Genomic DNA, 21,890 nt, shown 5'->3' with positions numbered 1-21,890 from the left:
CATAAAGCAACAAGGAAAATAAAAGGCTAGGTTGAACAAAAACACCAGTAACGTAAAGTCTAAATTATAAATGACTGTTTTTTTTTAAACACACGATTATTTGCAAGATTCAAAATAGAGGCCAGGTGCAGTGGTTCACACCTGTAACCCTAGCACTTTGGGAGGCCAAGGCAGGAGGATCATGAGGTGAGGCATTTAAGACCAGCCTGACCAACACAGTGAAACCTAATTTTGTATTTTTAGTCTCTACTAAAAATACTAAAATTAGCCGGGCTCAGTGGCTCACACCTATAATCCCAGCACTTTGGGAGGCCAAGGCGGGTGGATCAAAAGGTCAAGAGATCGAGACCATCCTGGTCAACAAGGTGAAACCCCGTCTCTACTAAAAATACAAAAATTAGCTGGGCGTGGCAGTGTGTGCCTGTAGTCCCAGCTACTCGGGATGCTGAGGCAGGAGAATTGCTTGAACCCAGAAGGCGGAGGTTGCGGTGAGCCGAGATCGTGCCATTGCACTAGTCTGGGTAACAACAACGAAACTCCGTCTCAAAAAAAAATAAAATACCAAAATTAGCCTGGAATAGTGGCGCATGAGTATAATCTCAGCCATTCAAGAGGCTGAGGTAGGAGAATCACTGTCCCCAGGAGTGACAGGTTGTGTAAGCCAAGATTATGCCACTGCACTCCAGCCTGGGTGACAGAGTGAGACTCTGTCTCAAAAAAAAAGGAGATTCTAAATAAGATGCACAGTTGCTTACACCTGTAACCCCAGCACTTTGGAAGGCAGAGGCAGCTGCATCACCTCAAGTCAGGAGTTCAAGAACAGCCTGGCCAACATGGTGAAGCCCGGTCCCTATAAAAATACAAAAATTAGCAGGACACGGTGGCACATGCCTGTAATCCCAGCTACTTCAGAGGCTGAGGCAGGTGAATCGCTTGAACCCAGAAGGCAGAGGTTGCACTACATTCCAGACTGGCAACGAAGGTGAAACTCTGTCTTAAAACCCGGCAGGATAATAAAGACACAATAGGCCGGGCGCAGTGGCTCACGCCTGTAATCCCAGCACTTTGGCAGGCCGAGGTGGGTGGATCATGAGGTCAAGAGATAGAGACCATCCTGGTCAACATGGTGAAACCCCGTCTCTACTAAACATACAAAAAATTAGGCGAGCATGGTGGCACGTGCCTGTAATCCCAGCTACTCAGGAGGCTGAGGCAGGAAAATTGCCTGAACCCAGGAGGCAGAGGTTGCGGTGAGCCGAGATCGCACCATTGCACTCCAGCCTGGGTAACAAGAGGGAAACTCCGTCTCTCCAAAAAAAAAAAAAAAGACGACAATAACACAGATTGTTCGAGGGAAAAAGAACAGAAGAAATCAAGACATCCTAAGGACCTTCGCTTTGTCCGAAAGTGTACAGATACTAATTTAAGACTCAGAAAAACATTAAGTATGCATGTTAAAACTTTAAGTGCAATCACTAAAAGAAAAGAAATAGAGCATATGACCTCCATATCAGAAGACAATTAAAAACTAAAAGAATGAAGGGGCTGGGCAGGTAGGGTGGCTCACGCCTATAATCCCAGCACTTTGGGAGTTCAAGGCAGGCGGGTCACCTGAGGTCAGGAGTTCAAGACCAACCTGCAAAACATGGTAAAACTCCATCTCTACTAACAAAAAATAAAAAATAAAAATATTAGCTGGACATGGTGATAGGCACCTGTAATCCCAGCCACTCGGGAGGCTGAGACAGAATTGCTTCAATTGGGCAGACGGAGGTTGCAGTGAGCCAAGATCTTGCCACTGTACTCCACCCTCGGCAACAGAGCAAGACTCTGTCTCTTCTAAGCCCTTGACCACACACACAAAAAAAAAGAATGAAGGAAACTCACTCCAACCAAAATGAAAAAAAGGAAAGGAAAAAAGCATAACAGATAACACAAAGATTATTATTAATAAACCCAAATGTATCAGTCATTACCATAAAAAATCTGCCTATTTGTACAGATTATCAGATTTTTGTTGTTGTTGTAACTTTTAGAGACACAGTGTCTCTGTTTCCCAGGTGTGTCTTGAACTCCTGGGCTCAACCGATGTTTCCATCTCAGCCCCTCAACCTCTCAAAGTGCTGAGATTACAGGCTTGACTGAGCCACCACACCAGGCTTCAGACTGTATTTAAAAACAAAAAACAAGTTTCATTATATACAAGAATGTTTACTGCAGTGCTATTTGTGATTATAAAATAATCAGAACGTTAAATAATAAGAGAACTAAATTGTGATACATTCTGTAACAGAATACTGAAAATCAGGTAAGAATGAACTAGATCAAGGGTCAGGCATCGTTAGTACTTGGATGGGAGACTGCCTGGGGAATACCGGGTACTGTAGGCTTTTAAAAAAAAAAAAAAATGAACTAGATCAGTATGTATTAGGTAGCCATATCATAAGGTGCAGAAAATGGTACCATATACCATTCTGTAAACCTGTATTTTATGGTATTTATGAATATATTTAAGTATTAAAATAGGAGCAAAAGACACTGAAAGAATAATGGTTGGCCAGGTGCAGTGACTCAGGCCTGTAATCCCAGCACTTTGGGAGGCGGAGGTGGGTGGATGACGTGAGGTCAGGAGTTCAAGACCAGCCTAGCCAACATGGTGAAACTACATCTCTGCTAAAAATACAAAAATTAGCCGGGTGTGGTAGCAGGTGTCTATAATCCCAGCAGCTTGGGAGACTAAGGCAGGAAAACTGCTTGAACCTGGGAGCCAGAGAGTGCAGTGAGCAGAGATCCTGCCACTGAACTCCAGCCTGAGCGACAGGGCAAGACTCCATCTTAAAAAAAAAACAAACAAAACGGGCCGGGCGCAGTGGCGCGGTGGCTCACGCCTGTAATCCCAGCACTTTGGGAGGCCGAGGTGGGTGGATCACGAGGTCAAGAAATCAAGACCATCCTGGTCAACATGGTGAAACCCCGTCTCTACTAAAAATACAAAAAATTAGCTGGGCATGGTGGCACGTGCCTGTAATCCCAGCTACTTGGGAGGCTGAGGCAGGAGAATTGCCTGAACCCAGGAGGCGGAGGTTGCAGTGAGCCGAGATCACACCATTGCACTCCAGCCTGGGTAACAAGAGTGAAACTCCATCTCAAAAAAAACAAAACAAAACAAAACAAAAGAATAATGTTTGACTCAGACTGGGGAGAGGATAAAAAGTACTTCAACTTAATTTTTTAATTCATTATTCATTTTAAGTAAAAGCAAAAGATTGTTCAATTCGGTAGGAACACGCAGATACGTATTGTATGTTCTATATCATTCATAACTGTTTATAATAAGCAAAAAGAAAATAAGATAGTGCAACCCTAGATCAATTCCTAAAACTTTTGTTTTTAATTCCATATAACAGTTTCTCCCTCGAAATTTAAGAAGCTAGGGATCGGGCAAGGTGGCTCACACCCATAATCCCAGCACTTTGGGAGACTGAGGTGGGTGGATCACCTGAGGTCAGGAGTTTGAGACCAGCCTGGCCAACATGGCGAAACCCTATCTCTACTAAAATACAAAAATTAGCCGGATGCATGGTGGTGCGCATCTGTGGTCCCAGCAACTTGGGAGGCAGGAGGATTGCTTAAACCTGGGAGGTGGAGGTTGCAGTGAGCCAAGCTTTGCACTCTAGCTTTGCACTCTAGCCTGGGAAGCAAGAGCAAAACTCTGTCTCAAAGAAAAAAAAAAATTTAAGAAGCCAGGAAGAACACTGCAATAAAAAGAGGCAGAGCAGCAGGGAAAAGTCACAGAGTCACAGCTTACCTCCTATAGGAAAAAAAAATAGCCCTTCACTTAGATCTAAAATAACAGTAACTTAATAACACAAATTCTTTTTTTCTTTGAGATAGGGTCTCTCATTATCTCCCTAGCTGTAATGCAGGGGTAGAAACACAGCTCACTGTAGCCTGTAACTCCTAGACTCAAGTGATCCTCCTGCCTCAGTCTCCCAAGTAGCTGGACCACAGGTGTGCACCATCATGCCCAGTTGTTTTTATTTTTTGTGGAGACATTGTCACCTTGGCGCCCAGGCTGATTTTGAACTCCTGGGCTCAAGGGATCCTCCTGCCTCAGCATCCCAAAGTATTGAGATTACAGGGGTGAGCTGCCATGCCCAGCCTCTCCCCTCCCTACTTTTGAGATAGGGTCTCTCCCACTGTTGCCCAGGCTGTGCTGCATTGGCATGATCTCAGCTCACTGCAACCTCCACCTCCTAGGCTCAAGAGATCCTCCCACCTCAGCCTCCCAAGTACCTAGGACTACAGGCACATGCCACCATGCCTGGCTGATTTTTGTATTATTTTGTAGAGACAGGGTTTCACCATGTGGCCAGGTTGGTCTCAAGCTCCTGAACTCAAGCAATCAGCCCGCCTCAGCCACACAAAGTGCTGGGATTATAGGCATGAGTCACAGCACCCACCCCCAACCCCTTCAGAGAGACTGGGTCTCCCCCCTATGTTGCCCAGAATGGAATGCAGGACTATTCACAGGCGTGATCATTGTGCACGACAGCCTTGAATTCCTGGCCTCAAGAGATAAAATTTTCTCAAGGCCAGGAGTTCAAGTTGCAATGAGCTATGATCACACTCTAACCTGGGCAACACAGTGAGACTCCATCTTTTCTTTTCTTTTTTTTTTTTTGTGACAGAGTTTTGCTGTGGTTACCCAGACTGGAGTGCAATGGCACGATCTCGGCTCACCGCAACCTCCGCTTCCTGGGTTCAAGCAATCCTCCTGCCTCAGCCTCCCGAGTAGCTGGGACTACAGGGGTGCACCACAATGCCCAGTTAATTTTTGTATTTTTAGTAGAGATGGGGTTTCACCTTGTTGACCAGGATGGTCTCGATCTCTTGACCTCGTGATCCACCCGCCTCGGCCTCCCAAAGTGCTAGGATTATAGGTGTGAGCCACTGTGCCCGGCCGAGACTCCATCTTTAAAAAATTTTTTTAAATAGACCGGGCACAGTGGCTCACACTGTCACCTCAGCATTTTGTGGGGCTGAGGCGGGAAGACTGCTTTAATCCAGGAATGCAAGACCAGCCTGAGGAAAACAGCGAGACCCCACCACTACAAAAAAATTTAAAACTTAGCCAGGCATGCTGGTGGACTCCTGTGGCACCAGCCATTCAAGAGGCTGAGGGAGGAAGACTTTTAAGGTGCAGGAGGTTGGGGCTGCAGTAAGCCATGATCACACAACTGAACTGCAGCCTGGGAGACAGAGCAAGACCCTGTTTCAAAAAAATTTAAAAATTAGAATAATAAACAATAGGCCAGGGCGATAGAGTGAGACTCTGCCTCAAAAAATAATAATAATAATAAATACATAAAAAGCAAAGTAGAGGCTGGGCCCAATGGCTCACACCTGTAATCCCAGCACTTTGTGAGGCCAAGGCAGACATATCACCTGAGGTCAGGAGTTCACGACCAGCCTGGCCAACATAGTGAAACCCCATCTCTACTAAAACTACAAAAATTAGCCAGCAGTTGGGCCGGGCGCAGTGGCTCACGCCTGTAATCCCAGCACTTTGAGGGGCCGAGGCAGGCAAATCACCTAAGGTCAGCAGTTCAAGACCAGCCTGGCCAACATGGTGAAATGCTGTCTCTGTAAAAATACAAAAACTACAGGTCAGGCACAGTGGCTCACGCCTGCAATCCCAGCACTTTGGGCGGCCATAGCAGGCAGATAGCCTGAGGTCGGGAGTTCGAGGCCAGCCTGACCAACATAGAGAAACCCTGTTCCCACTAAAAATACAAAATTAGCTGGGTGCTGTGGCACATGCCTGTAATGCCAGCTAGTCGGGAGGCTGAGGCAGAAGAATTGCTTGAACCTGGGAGGCAAAGACTGCAGTGAGCTAAGATTACGCTATTTCACTCCAGCCTGGGCAACAAGACTAAAAACGCCACCTAAAAAAAAAAAAACTGGCCAAGTGCCTGTAAACCCAGCACTTTGGAGGTGCCAACATGGTGAAACCCCATCTTACTAAAAAAATGCAATAATCAGCTGGGTGCAGTGGCTCACGCCTGTAATCCCAGCACTTTGGGAGGCCAAGGTGGGCAGATCACAAGGTCAGAAGATCAAGACCATCCTGGCCAACATGATGAAACCTCGTCTCTACTAAAAATACCAAAAAAAAAAAAATTAGCTCCTCAAGTGAGGAGAATCACTTGAACCAGGGAGTCAGAGGTTGCAGTGAACTGAGATTTCGCCACCGCACTCCATCCTGGCAACAGAAAGACTGTGTCTCAAAAAAAAAAAAAGCAATAATTAGCCGGGCATGGTGGCAGGTGCCTGTAATCCCAGCTCCTCGGGAGGCTGAGGCAGGAGAATGGCTTAAACCTGGGAGGTGGAGGTTGCAGTGAGCTGAGATTGTGCCGCTGCACTCCAGCCTGGGGGACAAGAGTGAGACTTCGTTTCAAAAAAGAAAAAATTAGCCAGGCACCGTGGTGAGCCTATAATCCCAACTACTCTGGAGGCTGAGGCAGGAGAATCACTTGAACCCAGGAGGCGGAGATTACAGTGAGCTGAGATCAGGCCAACACACTCCAGACTGGGTGACAAGAGTGAGACACTGCCTCAAAAAAAAAAAAAAAATTAGCCAGGAGTGGTGGTGCATGCCTGCAGTCTCAGCTACTTGGGAGGGTGAGGCAGGAGAATCACTTGAACCTGGGAGGTAGAGGTTGCCATGAGCCAAGATCACATCACTGCACTCCAGCCTGGGCCACAGAGTGAGACTTGGTCTCAAAATGAAATAGCAAAGTAGAATATTTAAAAACTAAACTATCCTACCTGGCCAGGTACGGTCCCTCATGCCTGCAATCTCAGCACTTTGGGAGGCCAAGGCAGGAGAATTGCTAGAGCCTTAGAATTTGACACCAGCCTGGGCAACATGGTGAAACCCGGTTTCTACTAAAAATATAAAAAGGAGCCAAGCATCCTGGTGCATGCCTGTAATCCCAGCTATTCAGGAGGCTGAAGCACAAGAATTACTAGAACCCAGGAGGCAGAGGTTGCAGTGAGCTAAGATCACTCCACTGCACTCCAGCCTGGGTGATGAGGCAGGGCTAGATCTTTTAAAAATCAAACTTAATTTTTTGAAAAATCCTCTGTAGGCTAGGCGCGGTGGCTCACACCTATAATCCCAGCACTTTGGGAGGCCGACACGGGTGGATCACAAGGTCAAGAGATTGAGACCATCCTGGTCAACATGGTGAAACCCCGTCTCTACTAAAAATACAAAAATTAGCTGGGCATGGTGGCGCACGCCTGTAGTCCCAGCTACTCAGGAGGCTGAGGCAGGAGAATTACTTGAACCCAGGAGGCGGAGGTTGCAGTAAGCCGAGATCGCGCCATTGCACTCCAGCCTGGGTAACAAGGGTGAAACTCCGTCTCAAAAAAAATGAATAAATAAAATAAAATAAAATAAAAAATCCTCTGTATCTCATCAAAATTATATACATAAATAAAATTTCTAATAAGTCACATCAGCCTGCAGGAATTCAGAACAAATGCTCACTAAATAAAAAATAGGCCAGGCATGGTGGCTCACACCTGAAATCCCAACACTTCTGGTGGACAACATGGGAGGATCTCTTGAAGCCAGGTGTTTGAGACTAGCCTTGGGCAACATAACAAGACCTTGTCTTTACCAAAAATTTTAAAATTAGCCAGACATAGTGGCATGTGCCTATGGTCCTACTCAGGAGGCTGAAGCAAGAGGATTCCTTGAGCCCCAGAGTTCGACGTTGCAGTGAGCTAAAATCGCACCACTGATTCCAGTGTGGACAAAGAGTGAGATCCTGCCTCTAAATACATACATTAAAAAACAGTCATGAAAGGGGGCCGGGCGAGGTGGCTCACGCCTGTAATCCCAGCACTTTGGGAGGCCAAGACAGAAGGATCACAAGGTCAGGAGTTCAAGACCAGAATGACCAACATGGTCAAACCCTGTCTCTCCTAAAAATATAAACATTAGGTGTGCTGCTGGGAGTTGCTCAGAGGTTGGCGGCACAGGGGTGAAGGCTAGCAGACGGAGCGATCATGTCGCACAAACAAATTTACTATTCGGACAAATACGACAACAAGGAGTTTGAGTATCAGCATGTCATGTCATGGTGCTCAAGGACATAGCCAAGCTGGTCCCTAAAACCCATTTGATGTCTGAATCTGAATGGAAAAATCTTGGTGGTCAGCAGAGTCAGGGATGGGTCCATTATATGATCCATGAACCAGAACCTCAATTCTTACTGTTCCGGTGCCCACTACCCAAGAAGCCCAAGAAATGAAGCTGGCAAGCCACTTTCCAGCCTCAGGCTTTACATAGCTGTCCTTACTTCCTAACATCTTTCTGATGACATTATTATGTTATCTTCTTGGTTCTCACTTTGATATTTAAAAGATGTTCAATACACTGTTTGAATGTGCTGGTAACTGCTTTGCTTCTTGAGTAGAGCCACCACCACCATAGCCCAGCCAGATGAGTGCTTTGTGGACCCAAAGCCTCAGCTGAGTGTGACCCCAAAAGCCACGGTGTGCTGTGTATCCAGAACACGCTTGGCAGATGAAGGAAGCATCTGAGATTAAGACCATGGCAGTTACAGGAATTATGAAACTTGTTATTGTTTTTTCCTGCCAGGTGTTGTGTGTATGATGACTTGTGGATTTATGTTTCAGTATACTGGAAACTTTCCACTTTATTGAAGAATCTGTTCATGTTATAAGACTTGATTAAAGAGGAAGTTTTTATAATCCCCCCCCAAAAAAAAATCTAAACATTAGCCAGGCATGGTGGTACGCACCTGTAATCCCAGCTACTCAAGAGACTGAGGCAGGAAAAATCACTTGAACCCGGGAGGCAGAGGTTGCAGTGAGCCAAGATCCCACCACTACACTCCAGCCTGGGTGACAGAGTGAGACTCCGTCTTCAAAAAAAACAAAAATAGTCATGAGAAAGTGTAAAACTTTTTTCTTTTGGGAGACAGGGTGTTTTTTCTAAATAATGAATGTCTATCTACAAAAAACTTCCCTTACAAACCAACCTTTCCTCAACCTCATCTCTTCATTTTTTCTTTCTTTATATTTTCCACACAACAATCAAATCCTCTACTGTCTTCCATGCCCTATAACCAAGGTTCTATCCAAACCAGGAAGCTGTATTTACTGTCTCAAAAATGTTTTTTAGTCCTTCAGTATCCCTGGCGTACTGTTACTATCAACTATTCTTTCTAAAAACCCAGTTGTCTCCGTTGTGACTGTACTTTTTTTTTTTTTTTTTTGAGACAGAATTTCTCTCTTGTTGCCCAGACTGGAGTGCAACAGTGCGATCTTGGCTCACCACAACTTCTGCCTCCCAGGTTCAAGGCATTCTCCTGTCTCAGCTTCCAGAGTAGCTGGGGTTACAGGCAAGCGCCACCACGCCCAGCTAATTTTGTATTTTTAGTAGAGAAGGGTTTTTCCATGTTGGTCAGGCTGGTCTAGAACTCCTGACGCCAGGTGATCTGCCCACCTTGGCCTCCCAAAGTGCTGGGATTACAGGCAGGAGCCACCACACCCAGCCACAGTTGTACTTTTAAGGTTCTCTTTTCCTGACAGTTCACTGTCAGTCCTTGGTAATCACTTTTACTCTCCCAAATGTGAACATTTATCTTCTCTAGCAAAAAAAATAGGCATGTGGTTCCCAGTTTTCCCCCTATGAAGCTTCAACTCTGACTTTACTCTGTAACTGTATCCTAAATTTCCAGTACAAAAATCTTTGCAGCATCAAAACCAACATGCCCAAAACAGTCTTTTTCTCTTCACTTGCTCTCCTTCCTCTACTACAACTGTACTAATATTTATTAATGGTATCACCACTAATGAGTGAGCACCCTAAGAATCATTTTTGATCATTCCCTTTTCTTTACCTAATATCCATTTCTGTCATTTCATCCTTCAAAATGCTCCCTTCTTTTTCTACTCCTTCCCTTTCTATTCCCACATCTTTATAGTAATAGCATCCTAAGTCCATCTCTAACCTCCCCTTTCAAGTCAATTCTTTCTTTTTGTTTTTTTTTTTTGAGACAGAGTTTCGCTCTTGTTACCCAGGCTGCAGTGCAATGGCGTGATCTCGGCTCACCGCAACCTCCACCTCCTGGGTTCAGGCAATTCTCCTGCCTCAGCCTCCCGAGTAGCTGAGACTACAGGCGCGTACCACCATGCCCAGCTAATTTTTGTATTTGTAGTAGAGACGGGGTTTCACCATGTTGACCAGGATGGTCTCGATCTCTTGACCTCGTGATTCACCCGCCTCAGCCTCCCAAAAGTGCTGGGATTAAAGGAGTGAGCCACCACGCCTGGCCTCAAGTCAATTCTATATAGTACCAATTTACTTTTCTGAAAATGCTCCTTTACTTTTCTGAATCTTTACTGTTTGGTGTCTGCCAGGGTTCTGCGAGATCATAATCCCCCTTTCGTGAGAAGTAAGCTACCACCAATCCACAGGGTTCCTCCTGCATCTGAGCAACTCGACAATATGTCTCACCACTGCAAAATGGTCCAGAGCTAGGTACCCCATCCAAGCCAAACCAGAGTTGGGTTTTTGTTTTATTGTTTTCTCCAAAGGAACATTAAATTGGGACTGAATTTACCTGCTTTTGAGACAGGAGATGGAAAATATCAGGAGCTGAGATACGGTCATCTTTCACCATAGGAGGTAACACAGTAGTTAAGAGTTTAATCACATCCCAGACTCTCATAAGACATCTATTTCTCTTAAAACTATAGTATCATAAGGATACTATAGTTTTTATGGATAAGCCATAAAATGAGAATGATATCTACCTCATAGATATAATAGGATGCTTAAATGAAATAACTGTCATAAAACATTTAGCACAGTATGTGGCACACAGTAAACACTCAAAAAGTTAGCTACTGATTGTTGGAACAAGTAGCAGAGTAAATCTGCAGGAAGAAAAGAATGAGAGCAAGCATGCAGACAAAAGCAGAAAAAACATTCACAAGACTATTTCAGTTCCCTTTCTGGGTCAAATACATTTCCATATTAGGATTCTTGGCTCCTGTATCCTAATAATAAAATGCCCTTTCTTTGCTTATTTGTTTCTTATAAAGGACCCTACCTTTTGTAATTATACACTACAGGCCAAGCACAGTGGCTCACACCTGTAATCACAGCACTTTGGGAGGCCGAGGCAGGCAGATCACCTGAGGTAAAGAGTTTGAGACCAGCCTGACCAACATGGAGAAATCCCGTCTCTACTAAAAATACAAAAATAAGTCAGGCGTGGTGGTGCATGCCTCTAATACGAGCTACTCAGGAGGCTGAGGCAGGAGAATCACTTGAGTCTGGGAGGTGGAGGTTGCAGTGAGCCAAGATCACACCATCGCTATTGCACCTGGGCAACAAGAGCAAAACTCAATCTCAAAAAAATAATTATACATACGTATATATACATATATATATACATAGGAGTGAGCCACCATGCCTGGCCTCAAGTCAATTCTATATAATTATACACTACAGTAATTTAGAAAAGGTTATGGCTCTGCCTCTTCTTTAAAAATCCTTGGCCGGGTATAATGGCTCATACAAGTAATCCCAGCACTTTGGGATACAGAGTGGGGAGGATCACATGAGGTGGGGAGTTCAAGACCAGCCTGAACAACATGGAGAAACCCTGTCTCTACTAAAAATACAAAATGAGCCAGTCCTAGTGGCACATGCCTGTAATCCCAGCTACTTGCCTGGGCAACAAGAGCAAAACTTGGTCTCAAAAAAAAAAAAAAATGACAAAAAATTAGCCAGGGCCAGGCGCTATGGCTCACACCTGTAATCCCAGCACTTTGGAAGGCTGAGGTGGTCAGATCATGAGGTCAAGAGATCGAGACCATCTTGGCCAACATGGTGAAATCCCGTCTCCACTAAAAATACAAAAATTAGCTGGGCGTGGTGGCATGCAACTGTAGTTCCAGCTACTCGGGAAGCGGAGGCAGGAGAAATGCTTGAACCCGGGAGGTAGAAGTTGCAGTGACCCGAGATCGAGCCACTGCACTCCAGCCTGGCGCCTGGCGACAGGGCAAGACTGTTCAAAAAAAAAAAAAATTAGCCAGGCACAGTGGCAGGCATCTGTAATCCCAGCTACTCTAGAGGCTAAGGCAGTAGAATTGCTTGCACCCAGGAGGCAGAGGTTGCGGTGAGCCAAGATTGTGCCATTGCACTCCAGCCTGGGCAACAAGAGCAAAACCCATCTCAAATAAAAAAAAAATTAGCTCGGCATGGTGGCAGGCGCCTGTTAATCCCAGTTACTCTAGAGGGCAAGGCAGGAGAATTGCTTGAACCCAGAAGGTGGAGGCTGCAGTGAGCCAAGATCACACCATTGCACTTCAGCCTAGGCAACTTCATCTCAAAAAAAAAAAAAAAAAAAAATCCCTAATGACCCCCACATTCCCACCAAATGATGCTGAAATAAAATGCCTCTCTTAAAAACTTTTCTTTCTTAAAGAGACAGGGTCAGCCGGGCGCAGTGAATCAAGCCTGTAATCCCAGCACTTTGGGAGGCCAAGGCAGGTGGATCACAAGGTCAAGAGATTGAGACCATCCTGGTCAACATGGTGAAACCCCATCTCTACTAAAAATACAAAAAATTAGCTGGGCATGGTGGCGCGTGCCTGTAATCCCAGCTACTCAGGATGTTGAGGCAGGAGAATTGCCTGAACCCAGGAGGCAGAGGTTGCAGTGAGCCGAGATCGTGCCTTTGCACTCCAGACTGGGTAACAAGAGCAAAACTCCATCTCAAAAAAAAAAAAAAAAGAGACAGGGTCTAATTCTGTCACCTGTAGTAGTATGCAATAGTGTGATTATGGCTCATTGCAACCTCAAACTCATGGGCTCAATAGATCCTTCTGCCTCAGCCTCCCACATAGTTAAGACTACAAGTACACCACCATATGCGGCTAATTTTTTTTTTCTATCTGTAGAGATAAGGTCTCCCTATGTTGCCCAGGCTGATCTCCAACTCGTGGCCTGATCTCCAACTCAGGCGTGATCCTCTCACCTTGGCCTCTTAAAGCACTAGGATTACAGGTGCAAGCCACTACACCCAGCATCTAATATACTTTTTTTTTTTTAAGACAGAGTTTCGCTCTTGTTGCCCAAGCTGGAGTGCAGTAGAAGAGTAGAAATGGAGTTTCGCCATGTTAGCCAAGCTGGTCTCAGAACTCCTGGGTTCAGGTGATTCACCTGCCTTAGCCTCTCAAAGTGCCGGGATTACAGGCATGATCCACCACGCCCGGCCCTAATACTTCTTTTAAGATGACTACCTTATTCACATGGACACTTTGACCATGTCCTTAGGAACAAAATAGTAGAAACAGGCAACAAGTGGCATCTGAGGCAAATGATGCTGGCATTCTGCCATTCCTTATTCATTATCTTCTCTATCTTAATACCCACCTTATTTTCTTAGCTTTTCCAGGCTTCAATCTATGGTGACACCCCCTGGAATAGCCTCTTCTCATTGTCAGTGTTTACTAATAAAGCATAGGTTCCATTGCCTAGTGACCTGTTCACCACAAACTGTTAACATCATACACAGAGAAAAAAGTCAAAGGGTTGCTCTAAAAAGACTTCACCAGGTCCTAAACTTTCTATGGTTGATTTCATGCTCCATTTTTAAAATCCCATTAGAATAACAGCTGTAATTCTGCTACACACAACCAAACATCCTGAGAACTATAAAAACATTGCTCTGGGACCAGGCACAGTGACTCACACCTGTAATCCCAGCACTTTGGGAGGCCAGTGTGGGAGGATGACGAGGTCAAGAGTTCAAGACCAGCCTGACCAATATGACGAGCCTAACCAATACAGTGAAACCCCATCTCTACTAAAAATACAAAAATTAGCCGGGTGTTATGGTGCATGCCTGTAATCCCAGCTACTCAGGAGGCTGAGGGAGGAGAATCACTTGAACCTGGAGGGCAGAGCTTGAGTGAGTTAAGACTACGCTATTGCACTCCAGCCTGGGCAATAAGAGCGAAACTCCATCTCAAAAACAAAAAAAAATTCCTCTGGCCAGGCACAGGTGCTCACATCTATAATCCCAATACTTTGGGAGGCTGAGGTAGGACTGCTTGAGCTCAGGAGTTCAAGACCAGCATGGTCAACACAGCAAGACCTCATTTCTAGTAAAAATCAGGCCAGGTGTGATAGCTCACACCTATAATCCCAGCACTTTGGGAGGCCAAGATAGGTAGATCACCTGAGGTCAGGAGTTCAAGACCAGACTGACCAACATGGTGAACCCCAACTCTACTAAAAGTACCAAAATTAGTTGGGTATGGTAGCGCATGTCTGTAGTCCCAGCTACTTGGGAAGCTGAGGCAGGTGAATGGTCTGAACCTGGGAGGCAGAAGTTGTAGTGAGCAGAGACTGCTCTACTTCACTCAAGCCCAGGCGACAGAGCGAGACTCTGTCACCCAATCAATCAATCAATCAATAAAATAATAAATTAGCTGGGTGTAGTGGTACAGACCTGTAAGCTGAGGCAGGAGGATTACCTGAGCCCAGGACTCAGGTAAAGCCCAGGTAAAGCTGCAGTGAGCCACTGCACTCCAGCCTAGGGAACAGAGCCAGACTGTCTCAAATTAATAAAAAGAATAAAAATAGCTCTGAGACTCAACACACTTATATAGGCCACTCAGCCATTATTTCTTTTTTTTTGAGACAAAGTCTCGTTCTGTCACCCAGGATAGAGTGCAATGGTGTGATCGATCTCAGCTCACTGCAACCTCTGCCTCCCAGGTCCAAGCAATTCTCCTGCCTTAGTCTGCCAAGTAGCTGGCATTATAGGTGCACACCACCACACCCACCTAATTTTTGTATTTTTAGTAGAGATGGGGTTTTGCCATATTGGCCAGGCTAGTCTCAAACTCCTGACCTCAGGTGATCTGCCCACTTTGGCCTCCCACAGTGCAGGCATTACAGGCAGGAGTCACAGAGCCAGGCCCATTATTTCTACTGATCAAAAATTGCCCACACAAAAACAAAAGCTTCTGCTCTTGCTATATGCCTAGATAAAGAAATTGAAATGTTTGTTTTCTACCTTCGATCTAATTCCATAATCAACACCAAAAGAAAAGAACTCGCTGGCCAGGCGCGGTGGCTCACGCCTGTAATCCCAGCACTTTGGGAGGCCGAGGCAGGTGGATCACGAGGTCAACAGATCGAGACCATCCTGGTTAACATGGTGAAACCCCGCCTCTACTAAAAATACAAAAAATTAGCTGGGCATGGTGGCGTGTGCCTGTAATTCCAGCTACTCAGGAGGCTGAGGCAGGAGAACTGCCTGCCTGATCCCAGGAGGCGGAAGTTGCGGTGAGCCGAGATGGCGGAAGTTGCGGTGAGCCGAGATGGCGCCATTGCACTCCAGCCTGGGTAACAAGAGCAAAACTCCGTCTCAAAAAAAAAAAAGAAAAGAACTTGCTATAACAAGAAGTCTTAAAATAAATAATAAATGAATAAATACAATAAAATTTAAAGAAAGGAACTATCACATTTTAAATGGCAGTACCTTTGCATAACTAATGAAAATAAAATCTGTCTCTCTGATATTTCCAGAAATCTAAAACGGGAAAATGTTTGTGGCCACAAAGGATAAACATACCTCCCTCATTTTGTTTTTTTTGTGAGAGAGTCTCTTACTCTTTGTCACCCAGGCTGGAGTCATGGTTCACTACAGTCTCAACCTCCCAGGCTCAGGCAATCCTCCTGTCTCAGCCTCCAGAGTAGCTGAGACTACAGGTGCAAGCCACCACACCCAACTAATTTTTTTTGGGGGGACAGAGTCTCACTCTGTCACCCAGGCTGGAATGCAATGGCGCAATCTCAGCTCACTGCAACCTCCACCTCCCTCCTTCAAGCGATTCTCCTGTCTTGGGCCCCAAAGTAGTCAGGGGCACACTGTACAACCAGTTAATTTTTTGTATTTGTAGCAGAGATGTGGTTTCACCATGTTGGCCAGGCTGGTATTGAACTCAAGACCTAATGTGAGCCACCTGCCTCAGCCTCCCGAAGTGCTGGGATTACAGGCATGAGCCACTGTGCCCAGCCCCAATTAATTTTTTTTATTTTTCTTTTACAGAATCAAGATCTCACTAAATTGACCAGGCTGGTTTCAAACTCTTGCACTCAAGCAATCCTCCTGCCTCGCCTTCCCAAAGTGTTGGGATTACAGGTGTGAGTCACTGGGCCTGGCCTACCTCCTTCATTTTTTTTTTCCTGAGATGGAGTCTTGCTCTGTCAACCAGGCTGGAGTGCAAGGGCTCAAACTCACCTTACTGCAACCTGCGCCTCCTGCGTTCAAGCAGTTCTTCTCCCTCAACCTCAAGTAGCTGGGATTACAGGCACGTCCCACCATGCCCAGCTAATTTTTGTGTTTTTAATACAGACGGGGTTTTACCATCTTGGCTAGGCTGGTCTCAAACTCCTGACCTTGTGATCCACCCACCTCAGCCTCCCAAAGTGCTGGGATTACAGGTATGAGTCACTGCGCCCGACATCTCCTTCACTCTTTTTTATTTTTTTTTTGAGATGGAGTCTTGCTCTATTGCCCAGGCTAGAGTACAGTGGTGCAATGTCGGCTCACTGCAACCTCCACCTCGTGGGTTCAAGCGATTCTCCTGCCTCAGCCCTCCTGGGATTACAGGCACCCACCACTGTGCCCCATTAATTTCTGAATTTTTAGTAAAGACAGGGTTTCACCATCTTGGCCACGCTGGTCTCGAACTCCAGACCTCATGATCCACCCACCTCGGCCTCCCAAAGTGCTGTGATTAAGGCATCAGCCACTGCACCCAGCCACGTCCTTCATTCTAAGAGGTTTACAAAAGCTCTGAAATAAGGTAACCAGCCAAAGTTAACTTTTTTCAGAAAAAAAAAAAATTTTTATGTTGGTTTGCCAAACGAACTGAATGCCTAAAATCAGTGTGTTCAAAGTTAAACTATACATCCAAAGATGTAGTAAAAAGAATATGACAGTCACTAAAATTCTTGTTTTGTTCCCCCATTAAACAAAACCTAACAGAATTATAAATGTAACTTCCTTATGATTCTATTGCCATTATATTTTAACTTTGATTAGCCAGTGTAACCTTCAAACTTTTTGAGGCTTTCTTGATTCTGTAACTAGTTAATAAAGCCCAAATATGACCATGTATTTTTATGCTTTCAAAGTATCCAAAATACACTCACTTGATTCCATTTCTTTTTCAATTTTACAAAATCTGTTTAATACTACAAGTCAATATTTGGCCTAAATTCTCTTTTACATTATCACATTTGAACAAACGACTGACAGCTCCGAAAACTACAACGTAAGTGCAGTTCCTAAGTTCCTAAGCTACTCACTGAAGTTTAATGTTTTTGATAAATAGTTCTTACCACTCTGGCTGCTCTCTCCTGAGATTCACATTTCCTGCAAAACCATGGTCCAGTGGGTACTTGAACAATGCCATAGCAAGCTGTTGAAAAATGAAATGTGTTAAAATGTTAAGATTCAAAGAACGATGGAAAAATCAAATACCTTTTCAAAGCCCTATTAATCTACCTGTCACTATTCAAGTAAACTACCTCTTTGCAGAGAAGTAAAACATTTTATATCCCATTTATCACATATATAGCATATTTAATTAAAAAGTAAAAATTTGGGGCCGGGCATGGTGGCTCACGCCTATAATCCCAGCACTTTGGGAGGCCGAGGAGAGTGGATCACAAGGTCAGGAGATCGAGACCATCCTGGTCAACATGGTGAAACCCCGTCTCTACTAAAAATACAAAAATTAGCTGGGCATGGTGGTGCACGCCTGTAGTCCCAGCTACTCGGGAGGCTGAGGCAGGAGAATTGCTTGAACCAGGAGGCAGAGACTGCAGTGAGCCGAGATCGTGCCATTGCACTCCAGTCTGGGTAACAAGAGCGAAACTCCGTCTCAAAAAAAAAAGTAAAAATTTTAAGGCCAGGAGCAATGGTTTACACCCAGCTCTTTGGGAGGCTGAGGAGGGCAGATCACAAGGTCAGGACTTCAAGACAAGCCTGACAAACATGGTAAAAACCCATCTCTACTAAAAATACAAAAATTAGGTGGGCATGGTGGCATACACCTGTAATGCCAGCTACTGGAGAGGTTGAGGCAGGAGAATTGCTTGACCCCCACCAACTAAAAATAAAAAAGGTAAAAATTTTAAATGCAACTCTTTTGTTACCTCATCTAAATACATCAATGCTGGGTTCGGTGGTTTGTGCCTGTAATCCCAGCATTTGGGGAGGTCAAGGTGGGAGGGCTGCTTGAGCCTAAAAGTTCTAGAACAGTCTGGGCAATATAGTGAGACTCCACAAAGCATTTTCTTTTTTAATTAGATGGAGCATGGTGGCTCACGCCTGTAATCCCAGCACTTTGGGAGGCCATGGTAGGCAGATCCCCTAAGGTCAGGAGTTCAACTCCAGCCCGACCAACATGGAGAAACCCCATTTGTACTAAAAATGCAAAATTAGCTGGGCGTGGTGTTATCCTATTACTCGGGAAGCTGAGGCAGGAGAATCCCTTGAACCTAGGAGGAGGAGGGTGCAGTGAGCCGAGATCGAGCCACTGCACTCCAGTCTGGGCAACAAGAATGAAATTGCATCTCAAATGAAAAAAAAAAAAAGGCCAGCCATGGTGGCTCACACCTATAAACCCAACACTTTGGGAGGCTGAGGCAGATGGATCACCTGAGGTCGGGAGTTAGAGATCAGCCTGGCTAACCTATGCATGGTGGTGGGTGCCTATAATCCCAGCTACTCAGGATGTTGAGACAGGGGAATCACTGGAATCCAGGAGTGGGAGGTTGCAATGAGCTGAGATCATGCCAGTGCACTCCAGCCTGGGTGACAGAGCGAGACTCCATTCTCAAAAAATAAAACCTTAACTGGGCATGGTGGCATGTGCCTATAGTCCCAACTACTCAGGAGGCTGAGATAGGAGGATCACTTGACACTGGGAAATCAAAGCTGCAGTGAGCCATAAACACACCACTGCACTCCAGCCTGGGCAACAGGGTAAGATCCTGTCTCAAAAACAAAAATGTGTATTTCTAAATACATAATGATGTGCCAGGCACAGTGGCTCAAACCTATAATCCCAGCACTTTGGGAGGCTGAGGCAGGTGGATCACAAGGTCAAGAGATCGAGACCATCTTGGTCAACATGGTGAAACCCCGTCTCTACTAAAAATACAAAAATTAGCTGAGCATGGTGGCACGCGCCTGTAGTCCCAGCTACTTGGGAGGCTGAGGCAGGAGAATTGCTTGAACCCAAGAGGTGGAGGTTGCAGTGAGCCGAAATCGTGCCATTGCACTCCAGTCTGGGTAACAAGAGCGAAACTCCATCTCAAAAAAAAAAAATACATAATGATGTGAATGCTCCAAATGATCTAAGTATACATCACATGTCTAATCACAGTCTTGTTTTAAAATTGGTTTTTAGGCCACGCGCCGTGGCTCACGCCTATAATCCCAGCACTTTGGAAGGCCGAGGCGGGTGGATCATAAGGTCAAGAGATCGAGACCATCCTGGTCAACAAAGTGAAACCCTGTCTCTACTAAAAATATAAAAATTAGCTGGGCATGGTGGTGCACGCCTGTAGTCCCAGCTACTGGGGAGGCTGAGGCAGGAGAATTGCTTGAACCCAGAAGGCAGAGGTTGCGGTGAGCCGAGATCGTGCCATTGCACTCCAATCTGGGTAACAACAAAACTCCATCTCAAAAAAATAAAATAAAATTGGTTTTTAAAGTTAATAATTAGCTCAAACAGAAAATTTTCCAAAACTCTAAAAACACTATTAACCAATAGACTTTCACATGAGCTTGCTAGGCAGAAATCTGAAAATGTCTTAAATAGTGCAAAGTCTTTAAAGAATATAAATTCAGGTCAAATGCAGTGGCTCAAGCCTGTAATCCCAGCACTTTGCGAGGCCAAGACTGGCGAAATCACCTGAGGTCTGGAGTTCTAGACCAGCTTTACCAAATTAGAGAAACCCCATCTCTACTAAAAATACAAAATTAGCCAGATATGGTGGCACATGCCTGTATTCCCAGCTACTCGGGAGGCTGAGGCAAGAGAATCTCGTGAACCCAGGAGGTGGAGGTGGAAGTTTCAGTGAGCCAAGAGAGCACCCTTCCAGCCTAGGAAACAAGACGGAAACTCTGTCTCAAAAAAAAAAAAAAGTTCGAGACCAGCCTGGGCAACATGGTGAAACCCCATCTCTACCAAAAATACAAAATTAGCCGACATGGTTGTCCAGGCCTGTAGTCTTAGCTACTTGGGAGGCTGAAGCAGGAAGATAACTTGGGAGGTAAAGGCTGCAGTGAGCTGTAATAGCAGCCTGCAAGCCAGCATGAGACACAAAGTTCAGACCCTGTTTCAAAAAAAAAAAGAAAAAAGCCGGGCACGGTGGCTCACGCCTATAATCCCAGCACTCTGGGAGGCTGAGGAGGGTGAATCATGAGGTCAAAGGTTGAATATACCAGCCTGACCAACATGGTGAAACCCCATCTCTACTTAAAAATACAAAAATTAGGCAGGGCGCAGTGGCTCACGCCTGTAATCCCAGCACTTTGGGAGGCCAAGATGGGTGGATCATGAGGTCAGGAGTTCAAGACCAGCCTGGCCAAGATGGTGAAACCTCATCTTTATTTAAAAAAAAAAAAAATTTTTAGCTGGGCATGGTGGCCTGCACCTGTAATCCCAGCTACTTGGGGAGCTGAGGCAGGAGAATTGCTTGAATCCAAGAGGCGGAGATTGTGGTGAGCCAAGAGCACACCATTGCACTCCAGACTAGGCGACAGATCGAGACTCTATCACAAAAAGAAACAGGAAAAAAAGAGAATTTGTAAAATGCATCTGAGTATAAATGTTCTATCAGTCAAAAAACAAGGCATAGGTATCCAAAACACAGCATCAGTGCCCAAAAACTTGTATTTTTATTCAGGTGTACTTCTAGGAAGGAAAATTTAAGATTCAAATGAAAATTTTCTATATTGGGATATAGAAATTATTATCAAACTTTGATAGTTATCATCCAATTCATAAGAAATAGCCTTCAAAATGCCAATGAACACAGTAACGGAAATATATTAACCTATGACCTTAAAATCAGTATCTGGTTTTGACACGCATTAATGTCTGTAATCCAGTACTTTGGGAGGCCGAGGCAGGAGGATCACCTGAGGGCAGGAGTTCGAGACCAGCCTGGCCAACATGGCAAAATTCCGTCTCTGCTAAAAAATACAAGAAATTAGCCGGGTTTGCTAGGGTGCGCCTGTTATCCCAGCTACTCCAGAACCTGAAGCAGAAGAATTGCTTGAACCCAGGAGGCGAAGGTTGCAGTGAGCCCAGATCATGCCACCGCACTACACAGCCTGGGTGGCAGAGCAAAACTCTATCTAGAAAAAATAAAAGTAAAAGGCCGGGCACGGTGGCTCAAGCCTGTAATCCCAGCACTTTGGGAGGCCGAGGCGGGTGGATCATGAGGTCAAGAGATCGAGACCATCCTTGTCAACAAGGTGAAACCCCATCTCTACTAAAGATAGAAAAAATTAGCTGGGCACGGTAGCGCGTGCCTGTAATCCCAGCTACTCAGGAGGCTGAGGCAGGAGAATTGCCTGAACCCAGGAGGCGGAGGTTGCGGTGAGCCGAGATCGCGCCATTGCACTCCAGCCTGGATAACAAAAAAAGTAAAAACAAAAATGTCTGGGAATTACAGCATTCTCAGGGTAAGTTAGTTCACTACCTCAGAATCATCACCAGTGCATTTAAGT

General features: G+C 45.2%; 1 protein-coding gene and 1 pseudogene across 49 annotated transcripts in view; one reads left to right on the top strand and one right to left on the bottom strand.

Moving 5' to 3' along the window:
• Positions 1-21,890, bottom strand: part of MLLT10 (MLLT10 histone lysine methyltransferase DOT1L cofactor) — a 245,921-nt gene that overhangs the window by 212,885 nt on the left and 11,146 nt on the right. For 43 of the 49 annotated variants that reach the window (XR_013519574.1, XR_004745526.3, XR_013519576.1 and 40 more), the window contains exon 3: positions 17,480-17,559. Coding sequence is in view for 26 of the 49 variants with exons in the window: in XM_035306915.3 (XP_035162806.1) it covers positions 17,480-17,559 (80 nt within the window). In the remaining 23 variants the exon portion in view is untranslated. Of the gene's footprint in view, positions 1-17,479; positions 17,562-20,156; positions 20,256-21,890 lie in introns of those variants that run through there. The other 6 variants (XM_078329595.1, XM_078329596.1, XM_078329589.1 and 3 more) reach the window with 2 other exon arrangements.
• Positions 8,060-8,327, top strand: LOC108592464 (cyclin-dependent kinases regulatory subunit 1 pseudogene; annotated as a pseudogene).

The sequence above is a fragment of the Callithrix jacchus genome, chromosome 7 (genome assembly GCF_049354715.1).
Source record: "Callithrix jacchus isolate 240 chromosome 7, calJac240_pri, whole genome shotgun sequence".
In the NCBI taxonomy this organism is placed as follows: Eukaryota; Metazoa; Chordata; class Mammalia; order Primates; family Cebidae; genus Callithrix; species Callithrix jacchus.
The sequence above is the reverse complement of the archived record's forward strand: the minus strand, read 5'-3'. Positions and strand labels throughout refer to the sequence as shown.